This window comes from Neopsephotus bourkii, unplaced genomic scaffold (assembly GCF_033783945.1).
Source record: "Neopsephotus bourkii isolate Nb327-2 ecotype Australia unplaced genomic scaffold, CSIRO-AGI_Nbou_v1 NB_107, whole genome shotgun sequence".
In the NCBI taxonomy this organism is placed as follows: domain Eukaryota; kingdom Metazoa; phylum Chordata; class Aves; order Psittaciformes; family Psittacidae; genus Neopsephotus; species Neopsephotus bourkii.
Window position 1 is genome coordinate 14,265,037 of NW_026900624.1, and position 17,477 is coordinate 14,282,513.

General features: G+C 38.8%; 1 protein-coding gene across 1 annotated transcript in view; it reads right to left on the reverse strand.

Annotated features, from left to right (window-relative positions):
- Positions 1-270: 270 nt before the first annotated feature.
- GUCY2C (guanylate cyclase 2C) overlaps positions 271-17,477 on the reverse strand; it is a 46,182-nt gene continuing 28,975 nt past the window's right edge. Inside the window, exons 17-27 of the mRNA XM_061361878.1 lie at positions 15,756-15,888; positions 13,805-13,942; positions 9,616-9,704; positions 8,786-8,877; positions 7,034-7,192; positions 5,529-5,721; positions 4,997-5,171; positions 3,945-4,043; positions 3,073-3,167; positions 2,308-2,384; positions 271-1,270 (exon numbers count right to left, since the gene is read on the reverse strand). Of these exons, the coding sequence (XP_061217862.1) occupies positions 1,096-1,270; positions 2,308-2,384; positions 3,073-3,167; positions 3,945-4,043; positions 4,997-5,171; positions 5,529-5,721; positions 7,034-7,192; positions 8,786-8,877; positions 9,616-9,704; positions 13,805-13,942; positions 15,756-15,888 (1,425 nt within the window). The 3' untranslated portion in view covers positions 271-1,095. The remainder of the gene's footprint in view (positions 1,271-2,307; positions 2,385-3,072; positions 3,168-3,944; positions 4,044-4,996; positions 5,172-5,528; positions 5,722-7,033; positions 7,193-8,785; positions 8,878-9,615; positions 9,705-13,804; positions 13,943-15,755; positions 15,889-17,477) is intronic.

Consider the following 17,477-nt stretch of genomic DNA (forward strand, 5'->3'; position numbering starts at 1 on the left):
TCCCTTCCAACCCAAACCATTCTATGAGTCTGTGCATGACAAAAATGAGAGGGAGAAATGGGTGGAGTCTGAATATGACCGAAGCTACAAAGCTCTGATGTGTATTTGGAAAGATTCACTTCCTCATGCTTCAAACCTATAGATTCACAGAAATTTTATTTTTGTGTGAGTTAAATTGAAATGAACGGTGATGGTGCCACAAAAATCCATTCCACTCAGAGAACTCACACAAAGTTTTTAATATAACATTTCACTGTTTATTCATATAAATGCCATGGTGTCAGTTAATGAGCAAGTCACTTGAGTAAAACCTGAGTTTTGCCTGGTTGTGAAACTTTATCCAAAAGCTGAATTGAAAGTTTCTGAGGTTTAAGTTCAGTAAGTTGGGTTTCTTCATTTCTGTTGCACTTCTGGCTTGGGGGCAGAAGCAGAAATGGAGAAAAGATATGAAAGTGTCTGTTTTTGCAAGATTTCCAGTCTCATTTTGCAAGCGCAAGAGATTCAGGTAAGCTTAGAAACCATACAGCTTCTGGAGTAATCTCCCAAGGTAAATAACAGAAGTGTTGTCTCTTGAACAATGTCAACTTGACCAAACAAAACATGTGAGACACAGGGGAAAAAAACAGAAGAAGCAAAATGGCAACATATCCAGGATTTACGTATTACATGTTTAATGATATTTTCAAATATATTACACCAAATCTTTCTTCAAATAGAAATTGCAAATTAAATACAACATCTAAAAATCATGGCAAATTAAGGCTTTGCTATGAATATTTTCAGAAGTGGATTATTGAACAGGCTGTCCCATTTAAAAAAATAACCAAAACAAACAAAACCAAATATTTTCCAGACTCAGGTGCAGATACTTTCATTTACCTCAAGTCAGGTTGCATGTGTCGTACTGAAGTCATCCAACAATTTCAACATTACAATGAAGAGAGGTTTGATTTGCTGATAGCAGGTCAGCTGGTTGAAAGGATGCTTGAAAAGATATTTTCCTTCTCCTCTAGCTGAGAGTATAAGCCTCCAGGCTTTTTATGAAGTCCTTCAGAGAGTTGCTGCAGCTTTCTGAGTCATACTAGACACCCAGTTTTAAATATATGTGTCATAATTCTCTGTGCTGACCAGCTGCAGGTATTCCAGGGTACCCGATCGGTAACTAGCTACCCGTGAAAGCTTACGTGTCTTGGATGCTTCATTTTTCCTTTTCTGAAGAATATCAGTTATCATCTCTGCTAGGTCATCCTGTAACCGCTGCTGGTTCTCCCTAAAAGCAAAAGGATGGAAAATCAAAAATCAGTGATTTGCATGTTTGTAGTGATCCCCAGTGTTTTTTAAACATCTCTACCCCATGTTTATCTTAATCACATTCACATGCTACTGATAAAAAGTGTGCACAGAACCATATTCAGGTTCTGGATTTATGAATAGAATTCAGGATTTCCATGTGATTTGTCCAGATAGTATAGATCCATGACTCTGCACAGTGTCATTATGGTCCTTAAAAAAAATTATGATCATTTGCATGAAAAGGAAGAATTAATTAGATTCACTCCCAATCAAAATAGATTGTAGCTTTCAGTGCCATTACTGGCACCAGCCCTTTCCCTATTCAACTTCAAGTGGCCTTCAGTAACTAAATTGCCACTTTTCATACATTTTCTTCACAAATTTTCCGGAGTACCCCATATATGACAATTTTAAGGGGCAACTTTATCAGTCACAACCTATATGAGGAAGCAAAACCAAAACTATCACAGACAACAGTGATACAGCTTAATAGGTAATTTCAGTAGTTGAATTCCAGAAGAATTAGCAAGTTTATAATTCTGATCGTCTCAACAGAACATACTGATTAAAACAAACAACAAAAAAAAAGAGTTCTGAGTTTACAAATGCAATGTACCATAGAAGTGAGGTTGACAGTATTTCCTGTGCAGCCCAGAGACATGTACTTTCCATGTGTATTTTCTGCACTTACCACATCAGAACTTGTCCCGCAAGTGTTATTTCCCTTCCAAGGACATGAACCCATTAACCACTTATATATATGTCATAGAATCATAGAATAGTTAGGGTTGGAAAGGACCTTAAGATCATCTAGTTCCAACCTTCAGTGCACACATAGTCCCATGTCAAGAACGTTTGCACGTTTATATGTACATACACTGTTAAGCCTCTAACTATTGAAAGCAAGTTGAGTGATATGAAAAAAATACAGAAGTGCCGGGGAGGAACAGTGAAGGCTAAAGTGCAAAAAAATGGGAATTTCTCTTCCCTTTTCACATATAAAGACCATCTTACACAGAAGGAGGTGTTGGGAGATTGTATTTCTTGTCCTCAGAACCCGTCAACCAGTAGGTGATCTCTGTTCCTCTGCCCTAAAAATGTATGACAAAGAGAAAGCACCATTTCAGGTTTAGAATACAATTTCCCATTGTTAATTCACTTAATACTGTATTGCTTATTGATGTGTTTTCCTTTGCTTGTTTTCAGTAACTGATGCTCACGCAAAGGAATAAAAATCAGACGTGAGAAGAAGAATAATGGGGGAGATGCAGCTGCACAGAGGTAAGCTGTGCTGCCTGCCACCAGCTCCCAAGTACAGAATCTGCCAAGTGTAGCAGACTGAAATGAATGGATTGTTAGGTAGACAGTCAGCTATCAGAGCATGAGGAAATTAACAATAGATTTAGCTTCCCTTCCATCAGATTAATTCACTCTACAGTTTTCTGTTACAGATGATATGTTTCATTTCTTCTCCACATCTTTATGTTGCTTTAATTTATGACTTAGGGAGTTCTTCATTGCCTTCATTTTTTTTATAGAAGTGTCGTCAGCCACTAGAGACTGTAATGCCAGTTCATGTGTAACCCTTGTTCCCCAGCTGTTCATGAAGCTGCAGGGTAGTCTCAGTTATGTGATGCTTTTATGCTACCCTTTTTCTCAGTGTTCATGCATTTACATAGAATCATAGAAGGGTTTGGGTTGGAAAGGACCCTAAGATCATCTAGTTCCACCCCCCTGCCATAAACAGGGACACCTCACACTAGCCATGGTAAAGATTACCTTCAAGTACGTTTCTCCTCTCACTTCATACTGGAATGGGCAGTCTGTTCTTTTCAGGATGTTAATAGTGGAACCACTTACATGAATCCTTAAAGCTAAAAATTAACGAGACAATGAAAGCTCAACCAGGAAACGTTTCACCTAGTCATATTAAGTATATATGAAAACTGGTGCTATAGCAGAAACTCCTTCAACTATTATCAACATAAATTCTGAGAGTCAAATTAAATGAGAATCAGTTACATTACTGTACCAAAAAATCTGACTCCACAATATAGCACTGTATTTAGGGAGGAACTGCTGGTACAGCTATTGATCTGAAATACAGGTGACCAAGGTATCTGTAGTATTTAGATGCCAAAAGGGAACAGAGTAATTGGGAATTACCTAAATAAAGATAGTTGTGTGAAGACACTTGGTAGAAGAAAGACAGACTCTTGACACAGTTTCTTAATGGTGAAGTTGAAGACATACTTGCTTCAATTTAAAATACACAGTTTTCATATTTACACAGCAAAGTTGTAACACATTTCTAGTCAAACTAAAAATCTACACTTTATAGAGTAAAACTGAATTCCAGACATATGAGTATCACGTCTTCTGGGGGAACTCAGACAGTGATCCGGCCTATGTACTCCCCGTCACCAGTACTGAAGCATGACCAAGGAACAGTTTCTTCATTGCTTAGTGAAGTGTCCACTGTCACTTCAGACAGTGAAATAATTAGTAATCAAAACAAATAGGACTTCTTCATCTTTAAAACTCCTGCAAGCTGATAATAAATTGGTTTCAGCTGAAAACAGACGCTTCAGTCACAGACTAACCAACAGCCTTTGGTCCTGTTACACTGACAGCTAAAATGAAATTCTTACGCAAACCCGTGGATTCCATCCGCGAAGCTGTGTTCACCGTATCTCCAAACAAACAGTAACGAGGCATTTTTATTCCAACCACACCAGCTGCACATGGACCTAGAAATGGGATGCAGAGAATGTTAAAAGGTGGATCAAGAGATTGTTTGGAAGGTGTCTCACTGTTGCAGAGCAGTGCGGTGCCTGCTGGAGCTCTGCATTCCTCACCAATGGCGATACTCTGTACCTTACTTTCTGAAGGGTCTAGTGGTCTTCCCTTCTACTCCAAAGCTAGAACAGCTCTGTTAGTCTTGCATAATCCAACAAAAGCATAAAAAGGACACAGTTGCACAGTGTTAATTGTATTTAAACACAATTTCTGTGCAGAAAAAAGAAGCGCAGTTACTAGCTGTCAATTTTGGAAGCAAGAGTAAAAAAGAATAAGCTTCATTATGGAGATGTCCATAGTGATGCCTCAAGCTGTTTCCCAGTGCCTCAGTAATTTTCAGTGATATGTTCCTCCCCTGGCAGTTGCTGTTCAGGTGGTTGTTGAAACAAGTAGAAATAAAAAGAAAATTTCCCAAAGTACTTTGGATTCTTGACCTATCTCCAATTCCCCTTTGACGAAAAGTATTTATATGGATAAATTAAAACATTAATTTCCATGTAGGCTTGACAGAATTTTTGCTTCCAAAAGTGTAAAATACAGGCTTGCATTTTTTGGCTAGACAAGCATAGCTGGCCATGACTGTTCTCCACTTTGGTCAGGGAGGAGTGATCTGTGAAGGCTTATTTGATACAACTGGCTTAATCATACCAGGAACAATGGTCGTTTCTCTTCCTAGCTACTGACTAAGCTATGAATGAATGGGTGTGGGCTATTTCACTGCAGGGGGGGCAAGTCAATGGCTTATTTACTTCTGTTGCTTTTCCTCCAGGTACATTGTTTTCAACCTGACACTTCACGAGGAAAGCAGTTGTGTATGATGTACTACCAGACTTTCTATGGATGTTTATTTTGTTCAAAACCAAGGCAACAACATTGTCATTGTTGATCTAGCACTATTGCTTACCAGAGTGAATTCCAATTCGAATCCAAACAGGCAGACCTGGCAGATGCCTCAGTTCAAAAGATCCCATGAAGCTCAGGATGTCCAGAGCCATCATGGAGATGTCTACTGCATGCCGGTTGCCATTCCTGTTAGGTAAACCACTCACCACCATGTAAGCATCACCAATGGTCTCCACCTGTGTTAACAAAATTAGAACTCACTACCTGCAGACATGGCAAATTACGTATTTAGTTAAAAGCAGAAAGGTTGTATCAGATCTTCATGTTCATGATTAAACATTTCTTCCCTGGACAGCAAGATTGGTTGATTAATTTAAAGTAGCTGAAACTTTCTTGGTATAGAAGTGTTTATAACTGTACCCAGCATTCCAGTTAATTAATCTATTACCACTTAGTATAGAAAATTCAGTATAGGTAGGCACATTGCTTCTTTTGTCTTTGCTTAGAAGGGAGATTCCCAAGTCCACCACATCATGCAATTTGATTTGTGCATCCTCTGATTGTTAAGTGAGCGAAAGTGCAGAGCTAATCACCTTGTAAACATCATGATGGTCAAGAATGTGGTCAAAGTTCTTATAAATATCATTCAGCATATCTACCACCTCCATAGGGGTGCTGTATTTGCAGAGTGTAGTGAAGCCAACAATGTCACTGAAGTAGATAGTGACTTCTTCAAATAGCTCTGGTTCTACCAGACCAGTTTCCTTCAAAGACTTTACTACTGGCCTGTGTAAATAGAGAAGGCAGGAAGACACATGAGTAGTATTTAATATTAAAGATATTTTTTCATGCAACCCAACCACATAATTGCTTTCTATGTAGGAAACATCAAATAGTTTGCTGAAAACTGCCACTGTAATTGTATTTAAGATGCCCATAATGTCTGTCAGCCAGGGACCTCAAAGCGCTTAAAATGCTAATTAATGTGCTACAGCCTTACAAAATTCAAGTGTATTAATAGTCATGAGGAAACTGAGACACAGGCAACTGAGCTTCTTGTGTAAGATCAGGAATAGCAATATTGAGTCAAATTTAAAACTGAAATTCTGAAAATTCTAACATGTAGATCTACATTCTACCCACCAAATAAGTAAGAACAGACATATTTTTCTGTTTTTCCAGTAGAGAAGTAATTTCATCCAAATAATTACATCACCTCATCTTGATTTCAAATGAGATACCATAATAATTTTATGGAACAAAAATTCAATTCCATGACAGTCAATATCTATTCAGAGGGACCTTAATTTTCTTCCATTTCTAAATCCAGGAAAATATCTGTTCCTAGTGGACGTATTGAAAGAGAATAATAGCAAGAGTCCCAGAAAATTATAGGTGTTGCACAATGCTGTGTTCCGTCTACAATAAGACAGTAGAGTGGTAGAAATAAAAAGAGTAGAAGGAAGCATGGGTTTCTTGCTACAGTCTACACAGCCACACTATTTTTCCCAAAACTGGATTGAACAGCCACTTTTTAAAAAAAAAATTAGTCATAAAATCAATACCCTGACTACTTAAATACCCTTGAATATTAGTAATGACATACCAGGATAGTTTCACTATTGTCTCAATAATACTTGTCCTATCATACTCTGAAGCATCCATCTAGCCCTGTATGGCCCGGAATGGCCCAGCCCACCTCAGCCCTTCTGCTGCGTTGCTAAACCCCAGCCTGAAACTGGACTGCACTTCTGCACTCCAACTGGAAACACTCCTTCTACACTCCTACTACACTCTGTTCTGCTGGAGCAGAGCAGAGCTCTATGTGTTCCCAGAAAGGCAGTGGAAAACAGGTTTGTACTGAAAAGGGAGATCCTGTGCATGAAGAGAGACTGGGGAAGGTAATGGATCCCAGTACCATCTTGGCATGAAACTCCACTATACTGTGAAGACTTCAAGGACTTCTTCTTTCCTCCCTAGCAGGATCAGATAAGAGGGGAATGAAATGGAAGATTAATATTAATTCCAACCCTCATTCTCCAAGATTCAGGTGATATATGTAAAAAAAATGACAGTCAAAATCCTCCTGGCCAGTTACCTTGGAAGTAACATGAAGTTAAGCCTGTCTGCTCTGTCTCGCTCTGCTTTATATAGCTCTGTCCTTTCCTCCACCAGGTGCTCCAGATTCCGGGAATACAGCTGTAAACGCCGGATCAGGGTATCCATGTAGCTTTCATTGGTCTGGCCATGGTAGTTACTGCGAAGATATACACAGGAGCCAAAAAGAAAGGTTGATAGAAGCACATTGTTGAGCAAGGCAAAAAAGAGGCAAAAAAGGAGCAATGGAAATTTCTGCAGTGTTTTACTTCCATATAGTTAGAATGCACAGTGCCTCGAGTACATCATCCTTTTTCTGGCTTGGAGGACATATATATATATATGAATCAAAAGTCTGTGATCCATGTTTCTCAGTTGAAGCTGGCAATTCTTAAGGAGCTCTTAAATCACCTATCTCTGCTATTATTGTCAGCTCCAGGTTACCTTGGGTAATCTGTGAACATTCGTTTATAAAAAGTAACTGTCAACTTGAATGCTGAGAGGAAGCTAAAGATAGTAGGTAGTAAATTGCATAAACATTTAGATGGAGACTTCAGCCAGAAGCATTAACACAATTTTGGGCTGCCTGTGTGGAAAACAGAGCAATTCAATGGAACAATTACCAGCTCCTGGGCTAGATTTACTCACAGGATCCTACAGACTCCAGCCTACTAACTCCTGGAAGCAAAAGTATGGTAACGTGAGTCACTCATAACCTCTCTTTGTCTGGGCAGCCTGCACTTGCCAGATCAGCCTGAAGCAGATGAGGCCAGGCTCACTGGAAAAGTCAGATTAGTACTGTTCCCAACTGGACTTTAAAACCACTCTTATTTCAAATAAATCTTTAGGTCAGGGATGCACCACCTTAGAGTCCCCCATGGGGAGAATGAGACACTGCATGTGGCAAGAGGCAACCTCTCTGCTTTTGTAGGATGGGGAGCTGAACCAGGAGCTGAACCAGAAGGTCTTTCCGTTCATCTGCAGTAAGATTATTCAACTGATATACTCAGTTACACATAGCACAGTTGTCCTTCTGCCCATGTAAAGTGTGAAATGATACAAGTACTGCTGGGGTTTGTTGATGAGGAGAGTTTAAAAAAAACAGGAAGCAATATCCCCAGAGAAGTGATTAAAAGCCCATTGTTTGGACATCAAAATAATCAATTCAGACCAAAGTCTGTAGGACAATGCAGCATTGGCCAGGTGAAAGGCCTGCATAACTCCACATTATTTGTCCAGCTATGGCCCTTACTATGCCACAACTTAATACCAGTAAACCCCTGTAATTAGTATTTCTGGTGAGTTACAACCCAACACTTCTAGTCAGCTTAATTTGAGACCATCCAAGCTCCTGTATGGAACAACCTAGCTCATTCAAACTTTCTAATCATCCTCCAAACATTTATGTGCTCTCATTTCCTGAAACTTAGAAAACATGAGTCACTATCCAACTCTTGACTAGACACAGGGGGTGAATTACTTAAATGGTTTAAATCTCTAATTATCCAGCTTGCTACTTTCACAATATAACTATTTGAGGTATGGTGATAGTCTTACCCTCACTCAGCTAATACATGCATAGATGCTCATGTACACCCATGTACGTATACATGTGCACGTGCTCACCTACTTTAATGCCAAGGAATAAAAGAGGATCTAAGCGAAGACACTCAGTTTTTCCACTGAATCATAATCACATGAGCTTACTTAGGAGGGATTTGGAGCATCTTAAGAAACAGCTCCTGCTGCTCACCTGAATATTTTAGCCAAAGTATTCTCAATTTTCTTAAAGTCTGGCCTTTTCTCTGGATCTTCTTCCCAGCAGCTCTTCACTAGTGTATACACCTTCAAACAAAAATTTAAGGAAAGTCCACCTAAGTAATGGATACAGAAGTTAATGGTGCTAAACAGCAATAGTTCATTAGGGAATTTCTGGTTACTCTTGACGGGCAGCATATTAAAATGTGTGACTAACTGTTTTGAATCAATGGTTAGGACACTCATTGTAGGCACCTTAAATTTAACTCTGTGGTGACTAGTGACATGATCATAACTTGAATGTGAATTTGCAGTACATCAATAAAAGGCAAGTAAATGGATGCAGTCTTGCAGCTAGTGCCAGATACAGTTATTGACATGGAGGTGAATGATGTGGTAATTGTATTTCCAATATCGTGAGTCCAGGATTTTTCTGAAACAAATGATTCAGCCAAAAAGAATGAGGTTCATTGCTGAATATGTTGATGTCTACCATACAAATATTTTCACCCAAGCAGGAAGCCTTAGGGGCTATATAATCAGTCAAGAGAGGTGTATTTGAGGTGTGATTCATCCCATCTTAGAGATATCTAAAATAGGTCAGCAGAGTAGCACCATATAAGCATCCATTTCTTTCCAGTGAAAAAATTTTCATGAGTTGTATTCATTTCAATGGTAACAACTATAGAATACCATTTTTTCCCATGAGGTTAGACATTTGGCATAAAATGTGCAAAGCTTTCATCATCCCATGATCATGAGCTCTAGGTTGGCCAGGATTTCTCCCCTTCACCCAGAAAATGCCTTAGTTAATTATTAGCTTACTTCCATCTGTCTTTCTCCCACTGTTTCCAATGACAGGTCTGGTCGGAAAGGCTTCACTCCTTTGCCACTCTCCACTCTGTGAAGTTTCTCTAACACAGGAAAAAGATGAAAATTTTTAAACAAAAAACGTAAGAAGGACATTCTGTGTGGATAGTGTCCTGTGGTGTTACAAGTCACTGTATAAATAAAAGCCTTAAAGACAGTTCCCTCATTTTGATGTGAATTTCAACTTTGGAGCTTTTCTAAGTATATGGCACAAGATCAAATCAGGCTGGCTTGAAGGTACCTGAAAGCAAAATGAATAGGATTGTACATGAGTATTTATTGGTCACGGTAGACATGGTTATGGCATCTTCCCAAATAAACGTTAGGCATTATTAGTGTGCCTCTCAGCATGAAGTATAGCTATAGTAAAAAACAATGTGAAAAGCCCATTGTGACTTGATCAAAAGTGCAGAGAATACAACTCTCATCAGAGCAGTTCAAATTGTCCTACAGATGCTCTGCTTCCTTGAAACTAGGCTATCAATGTATGTGGTTTAAAAACATTGCATTTGTTAGCTCATTTGTACTTTTACTCATGAAATCTATTTTATGAAAGTTATTTTGAAAGTCAGAATGCAGCCTGCATTTGCACAACTCGATTTAGGACTAGTGAGAGCTAGAGCAAAAATCTCTCTCTTTGTTCTTGTCCTCCAGACCTCAACAGTTCCAGAGGGAGTCAGTAAAAAAAGAGAAGCAATTTTTTACCTCTGGGGGAGAGAAAGAGAAACTGAAAGAGATCTGTGAACAAGCATGAAACACATTTATTAATAATGTCTGATTATATTTGGGAGCCATTTTTACTGAAGGAAGCATACAATGGTTGTAGTCGTGATAGTATGTGCAAGTCTAGAACAGCTAGGGATGCCTAAGCATGTCCAATATGCATGACCACTTTAAAAGATTCAGTAGCTTTCAGGTTTGAGTGAGAGAACTTACAGAGTAGAAAATAAGCATGAGGCTTGAGTCTCACAAATGCTGTGGAGTAGAGAGAGTGCTAAAAAGTCTTCTGTGGGCTGAGATGAGACAATCTTTGTAAGTCTCATGGATGTAAGAGGAATGTGCTGAATTTCCACATTGCACATACACCTGAGAGCAGAAGTAACAGCAGCTATTAGCAACACTGCAATTAGCCAGTGGCAGAAAGTAGTGGAACAAGGAGGTAGCTTGAATTGAGCACTGGTATGTGATAAGATTTCAGTCTTGAGCACTGAATGAAGTGTTTCTGCAGAAGAGTGAGGCAACCAGTTAGCCTAACAGCTGTCTTGCAGAGAAGTCAGTGAAGAGGACTATGACCTAGTTGCTTCTATACATTAGAAAACCAGTTCTGTATGCCCATCATGTTAGTGGGACTTCTTTTCTCACATTAATAGCAATATTATTGTGTGTTAAGTTGGTGGGTACATATTTGCTGGTTGAGAAAATTATCTCACTGAGTAACTGGATGTAGAGTTTAATTTTCCTAAGTTGGTTTATAGAATCTAGGTACAGAGTTTTTAGAACAGCTCTTTTAAAATCTGAACACAGTCTTTGCTGTTGTCAAAGTAAGTCATGGAGAACTGGCTGTATCAGTTGTCCTGAAACACCGGTTTCATATCTTCTAACCTGTAGGGATTAAGTTCTGATAGCCTAGTCACTGAAAGACTTTCTGCAGGACACTTAAAAAAACAAATTAATCTAACATGCAACATGGACATTTCTTTGCTGATTACCACTGATTCTAATTTGGTATTCTTTTCTGTCTTTTTATCCTAGATATTTCTAAATTAATAGTCATGCCAAGTTTGAGCTACTGTCTTCCAAAGTTAGATGATTCCACAAAAAATTCAAAGGTGTTAAAATAAGTATGGTCCACCCTCTTGCTGTCTTATCTTGGCTAATGAATGAATCCAGACATTTAAATGAGGAGGCACTTCAATAACATAAAATAACACTCATTCCTTTCTGTTACATTAAATTTGATTAACTGCTGAAACTAGGCTGAACACATTTACTTGAATTGCATAATCAAAAATTAAGAATAATACCAGAAGCTATTAGATCAGCAACATGTATCTTATATAATGCTTTTAAGGAAAAAGTTTTCAGGATAAAACAATCTCCTCACTAAATGGAAAACTTAATATTTCAACTGAAGTTTACAAAGCAGATTTTTTTTTAACCGAATCCAAACTTACCAAACAGGCTTTGGGCCCAGTAAGTTTATTGCTGTCTTACTAAGCATACTGATAACCAACCTGTGACCATCTCCAGCAAAGAATTTAGAGGTGCTGAAAATTCTTTCAGTTGGATGGATTAACCTAATGCAATTTGAAAGTGATGGTCTTTCTAAAATGACAAAATGAAGTGTTAGGAAACTGGTCAAAGTTTAAACAAGGAACCAGGTTGTGACTGTGACAGCCAGGGTCAAACACAGAGCAGTGAGGATGCCACCACACCTCAGAAGAGCCCAGAAACACTGTGTCTGAGACTAATTGAATAACCATTAACGTAACACAGGAAGACTGTAACTGCTCAACAAATATGGAATGTAGTTTGTCATGAATTTACTTTGCAAGTCTCTTTCATGGGCAGCCCTTTGTCATGGAGAAAGAGCTTGCGTGCCCTTGTGAGGTTGAGAGCTATGCTGGTGGTGGCATATGCCTCCAGTAGGGTCTCCCATGCCAGACAGGTCTCAACTGAAGGGTCAGACAAAGTGTGTCTATGGGCAGGATGGGCTCACTAGCCTTCAGGCGACCATCCTAGGAGAAGGACAACTCAAACCCAGGCAGATGGAGCTCGTCTAGCCTTGTAAGGCTATCCAGCTAAGAGAAGGACACTCTAACCAAACCTACAACCTGAGGACTTTGCTGTCACTGTCCAAGCTTGCTAGGCCCTGGCAGATAAACCTCAGGTGTAAAGGGTGGGGCCAGTTCCGCGCACACTGTGCCTCACCTAAAAAATCCACTGCGCAGGCCTGAAGGGTTTACTCATTTGCAAAAGCATGGGTAAAGCCCTTCCCAAATCTTTGTTCGCGAAGTCAAGCCATCGGACTTTGCAAGTCAAAATGAGCAAGGAAGGACACTGCTCTTTCCTTTCTCCATCTGTGATACTTGTAAAGTCCTTGCATTCATGAGGATTGTGCCTACCTCTTCCCAAGAAAAAGGAATAGAAACTTCTATTTTCTCTGCTTTATCTTAATCATGGAGTCCTGAAGAGTTAGCTTGAAGGGGAACAGGCATTTCTAATCTCTCTTAGGTCTACGTTTCTATTAAAGAGTTGGTGATGTGAAATACTGTGTTTCCCCAGATATGAACACAAAGCTGCGATAATACAGGATGATTAATGTGCCTCAGAAGTTATGCCTAAATATAATTCAGGAAAAGAGCTATTAGGCTGTCCAGCTGCTGCTCTAGATGTTTTAACAAATGTGAGGCGGATCTATCAGAATGACTCAGAGGTAAAGGCAATGTCTGAACTTGTTGTTGGTAACTGTCACCAGGAAAATCTCAAACCCACACACGCTTTTATGTCAGTTCTAGTATACCTAGTTCTGGATTCGGGGAACTGGGATTGACTAGGCCATTAACCACTCAAAAACATTGTCATAAAATTCACAAAATGGGGTTTAATGGATGCACTACAGGACGAGATGCTTTGTCTGACAGAAGTTAAATGACTGAAGTTAATTTTTTCATGCTTGAAGGAAGTCTGAATTCCCAGTTTTTAAACACCAACTGTTCTTGCTGCTGATTTTTTGCTGTTCTGTGTTGACATTGCTGATTTATAATGCCCAACATGAGTGAATTATTATATGTTGTGCACAACTTGTAACGAAAAACCTTAAAACAGAAAAACTCTAACCTTTAAATGTTAGAGTAAGCCTGAACAGCATTCTATAATGTTAATTTTTGCAATGCTGTAGCCAAGGTGAGAAAGGAGGAGAAAGGGCAAGAAAACTCAATGCAAACTTGATTTCCAGGAAGAATAAGGACACTTGCCCCCCCAGTGAGATTTTTCAAACAAGCTCTTCAATTATCACATAGTGAAAGAAGCAGCAGTTCAAACAGCTATCAGAGACAGTGCTTTTCACAAAACATTTAGAATGGGCCAGTTACAGCTACATCATCCTGGAAGCCTGCAATGAAGGAGAAATCTGTGGATTTACCTTTGCTGTCCCAGCAGTGTCTGGTGTAGAAGGTCTCCCTGCGTAGAATAATTTCTTGAGCAATGATCCCATAGCTGTACACATCACCCTTCTGAGATACATCAGCATGACGGAGATGCTCAGGAGCTGTCCACAGGTCTGAAGATCCCAATGATAATGGGAGATAAGGTAAAAAGGGAAGTGAGATAAGTAGTTGAAAAAGAGTGATCCTTCTCAGAGCATCCATTTGTTACAGTGGTATTTCTCTTCAGTCTTTCCAGGTCAATCCCAGAGCCCACTGGTACAGTTTATTTCCTATTTTAGCATTTTCTTGAGAAGCTGACATCAGTACAGGTTAGATAACTCTCTGATGTGGTAGTTTTCAGTTGTCTGGGATTTGTTGATGCTACCATTTTCCACTGTAGGTTGCAGACCATCATACCTCCAGAAAAGTTATAACTACTGGCAATAAGCTTGCTTTTCTTAGCTACCTTTCATGTGCTGCTTGGAAATAGGTTATGCATCTGTATAAGACAAAGGAATGCCAGTGCTATTAAAAAAAAATAAAAGAAAGAAAAGCTGAGCCATAAATTATTGAGCTAAATGCATAGAGTTTGTTATACAAGATGTCAGATGAGAAGACTGTATTTCCCAGTGGCCTTGATAACATGAATCTGTTGAAATCATTCTCAAGTGCTTTTGAGCCTGACATAGTATTTCCTCCTCATAATCACTTTCTTGCTGCAGAAATTATTAATCTGTATTTCTAGTACAACAACTGCCACTATACCTCAAAACCTGAATGCTGCCATGGTATGACAATTTGTTATGACATGCTGGTGATGTAACAGTGACCTGAACATAGTGACACTGAATACAATGTTATGATATCAGGCTGAAACACCCAGACACAATGAATCTGTAGATCTCTTGTGAAACATTAATTTTTCTTCAAGGAAAGAAATCTAGTAGCCCAAAAGTTTGAGGCTGCTTACGAGCAATGAAAGACGATAAATACATCACAATGTAATAATAATAATAATAATAATTTAAATACTAAAATTGTAAAATAAAGAATTAATAGAGCACTTACATTCACTGCACTTTTCTTACTCCTTCTTACATTCTCATTGCTACTCCTGAGCATGTTTATGTCTGAATGTGAACATTTCTATCAACCTAGTTGCAACCAGTTTCTTCTCAGGTCATATACAGAAGTTGTGGCATAATGCTGTGCTTATTATACCCCAAGGACTACTACAGATTGAGATTACATAATTGCAGATGGGCTTATCTTTTCACTCAAAATCAAGTAAGAAGGAAAAGATGAGTAGGAAGGAGTGCTCTATTATACAGAAATGTCCAATGAATATGAGATGAATAGAAAATGCAAAGAAAAGTTGTTAAAATTATTCCAGTCTGATCAAGCACATATTGCTAGATTCCAACCTAAAGAATGAAAAATATTTAGGTTATTACTGCATATCATTACGATTTCTTTAAGGATGATCGGTCACTAGTGTTAATATTTAAATGAAATCACAGAGCACTGTGGTAACATGTATCTGATAAATGACAAGACATTGTGGCACTTAACTCTTTTTTTTTTCACACCAGTTCAGCATTTCTGCCAAAGAGAGTTGTTTGCATGAAGGCCTTGAACACTGAAAATGTTTCTTGTATCTCAGCCACATGTGAATTCTCTGTTTTCTAAACAGTAAGTTGAAAACTAATCTTTCCTTCTCACATACACTGCCTAATTTCTTTCTCTACCTGCTAATAATTCTCTCATTGTGTTAAGACAAGACAGTGTTTTCAGATAGCATTTATATGATGGCTGCTACAAGAAACAAAATCATATATGTTTTTTACTCTGTACAAGATGTAATTAGACCCTACAGGACTTCTAATATAAGAAAATTCCACTGGGTTGGAAACCATGAAAAAAAGTCTAATAGGGTACTGTTTTTACCTTTTCTTGGAGGCAGAATTGAATTACAGCCAAAATCAGTGATCTTCACTACCATGCGATTGTCTACTACACAGTTTGTGGATTTGAGTCTACCATGGACTTCAGTTTTGCTCGAGTGCAGGTAAGACATCCCCTGTGGTTGATGATAAGAGGAAGAAAGCAAGACTACATGTGAGACACCCAGCTGTTAGCAGACTCAACAAGAATGTGAAGTAGTAGTGTAATATCTGTCCAAGTAATTAAATGGCCTTCAATGGCAATGGGTATACATAAATCACAATTCCCCATCATAGAGGGAAACAAATATTATTTTACTTAAGATACTTTCCAAGATGAGAGGATGATCATTAGAAGGATAATGTCATGCAAGACAATCCTTCCTTTTAATGAACAAAAGCCTGACATGGCATCTTGGGTTTTGATAAGATTAGAGCACAAATAAGCAATTAGGAAAAATTATTTCCTTCCACAGAAGTTTTTCAATAAATACTTTTTTTGGTAAATTTAGTACAGATTTGTTAGAATGTCACACCAAAAAAAAAAGTGCTTCCAACTCCATGTTCATCCAGTGAAAACAACAGGTGTGAGAGTAATTGCACTTTATGTCTGCATTATCTTTGAAGATTACCATATACCAGAGGTTTAATTCAGAAACATTGCAGCAGACCCTCTTCTGCAAAGCAGAGAGCTAGGGACAGGTCAATGCAGAGTGTTAGATGATGCACTAAGGCTGTATAAGGCAGAAGATTAGACAATCACAATCAGAATCTTCTGACCTGACTGATTATGGTTTTCCATATACTAGTCAATATATATCAGCCATCCATGAGCTAAACTCTGAAGTGGGCACCATGAGGACTGGCCGATGCATTTTCAGCTATATTTCCTGAGATTCAGACTCTTGACTCACAACACACACAGGCATACAAAGGTGTGCAGTTTGCTCCTTTTCACTCATCACCTCTGAATTTATCTCATTTAGTCTAAGACACTCAAATATTGTGCAATACATGAGAAGGGGCCAGCACTGAGGCAGAGCAGGAAAGGAACATTAGCAAGTGGGTGTAAACCGAAGGGAGCAGATATGCTAATTTTCACCCTATTGCTACTATTTATTCTGTTTCATCTCTCTCTTCTTAACTACCTACGTTCACACCTACTTAAAGCCTACTGCTGGTGGTTTTTCTTCCTATAGTCCTCCTCCTTTAGCTCAGTATACGAAGCAGAATTGATATTCTGTGAAAGCCAGAACAGGTATGTCATATCTGTTTAGTTTCTTCTCTGAATGGTCTTCCACTTAGACACCTACATTTATAGCTCCTCCCCTTATATTATAACTTTTAGATAGACTTTAATCAGGGACACATAGCCCATGTGGTCATGAATACACTGTATGACATGCTGGGTTTCTCTCCAAAGATGGGGTACTTGTAATTGGGAACAGATCAGCAAGATCTGTTCCACTAAGATAACAGCAGAGGTTTGGGCACAATACATGTATGTCTGAGACACAAGGAGCCTGCAAGAGATGCAATCTTTGGGGAATGCTGTTGGACTGGTTATCCTGGACCTATCTAAACCATGCCAACATTTAGAGAGTCTGTGTACAGGCTATATCCAAGGAACACGTTTCTCGATTAAGCAGCTTTTATCATGCAGCCCTGATGACACTATCCAGGATGTTTTGCTGTTTTGCCTGCTTAAGTCTTATTTCCTCCAGCT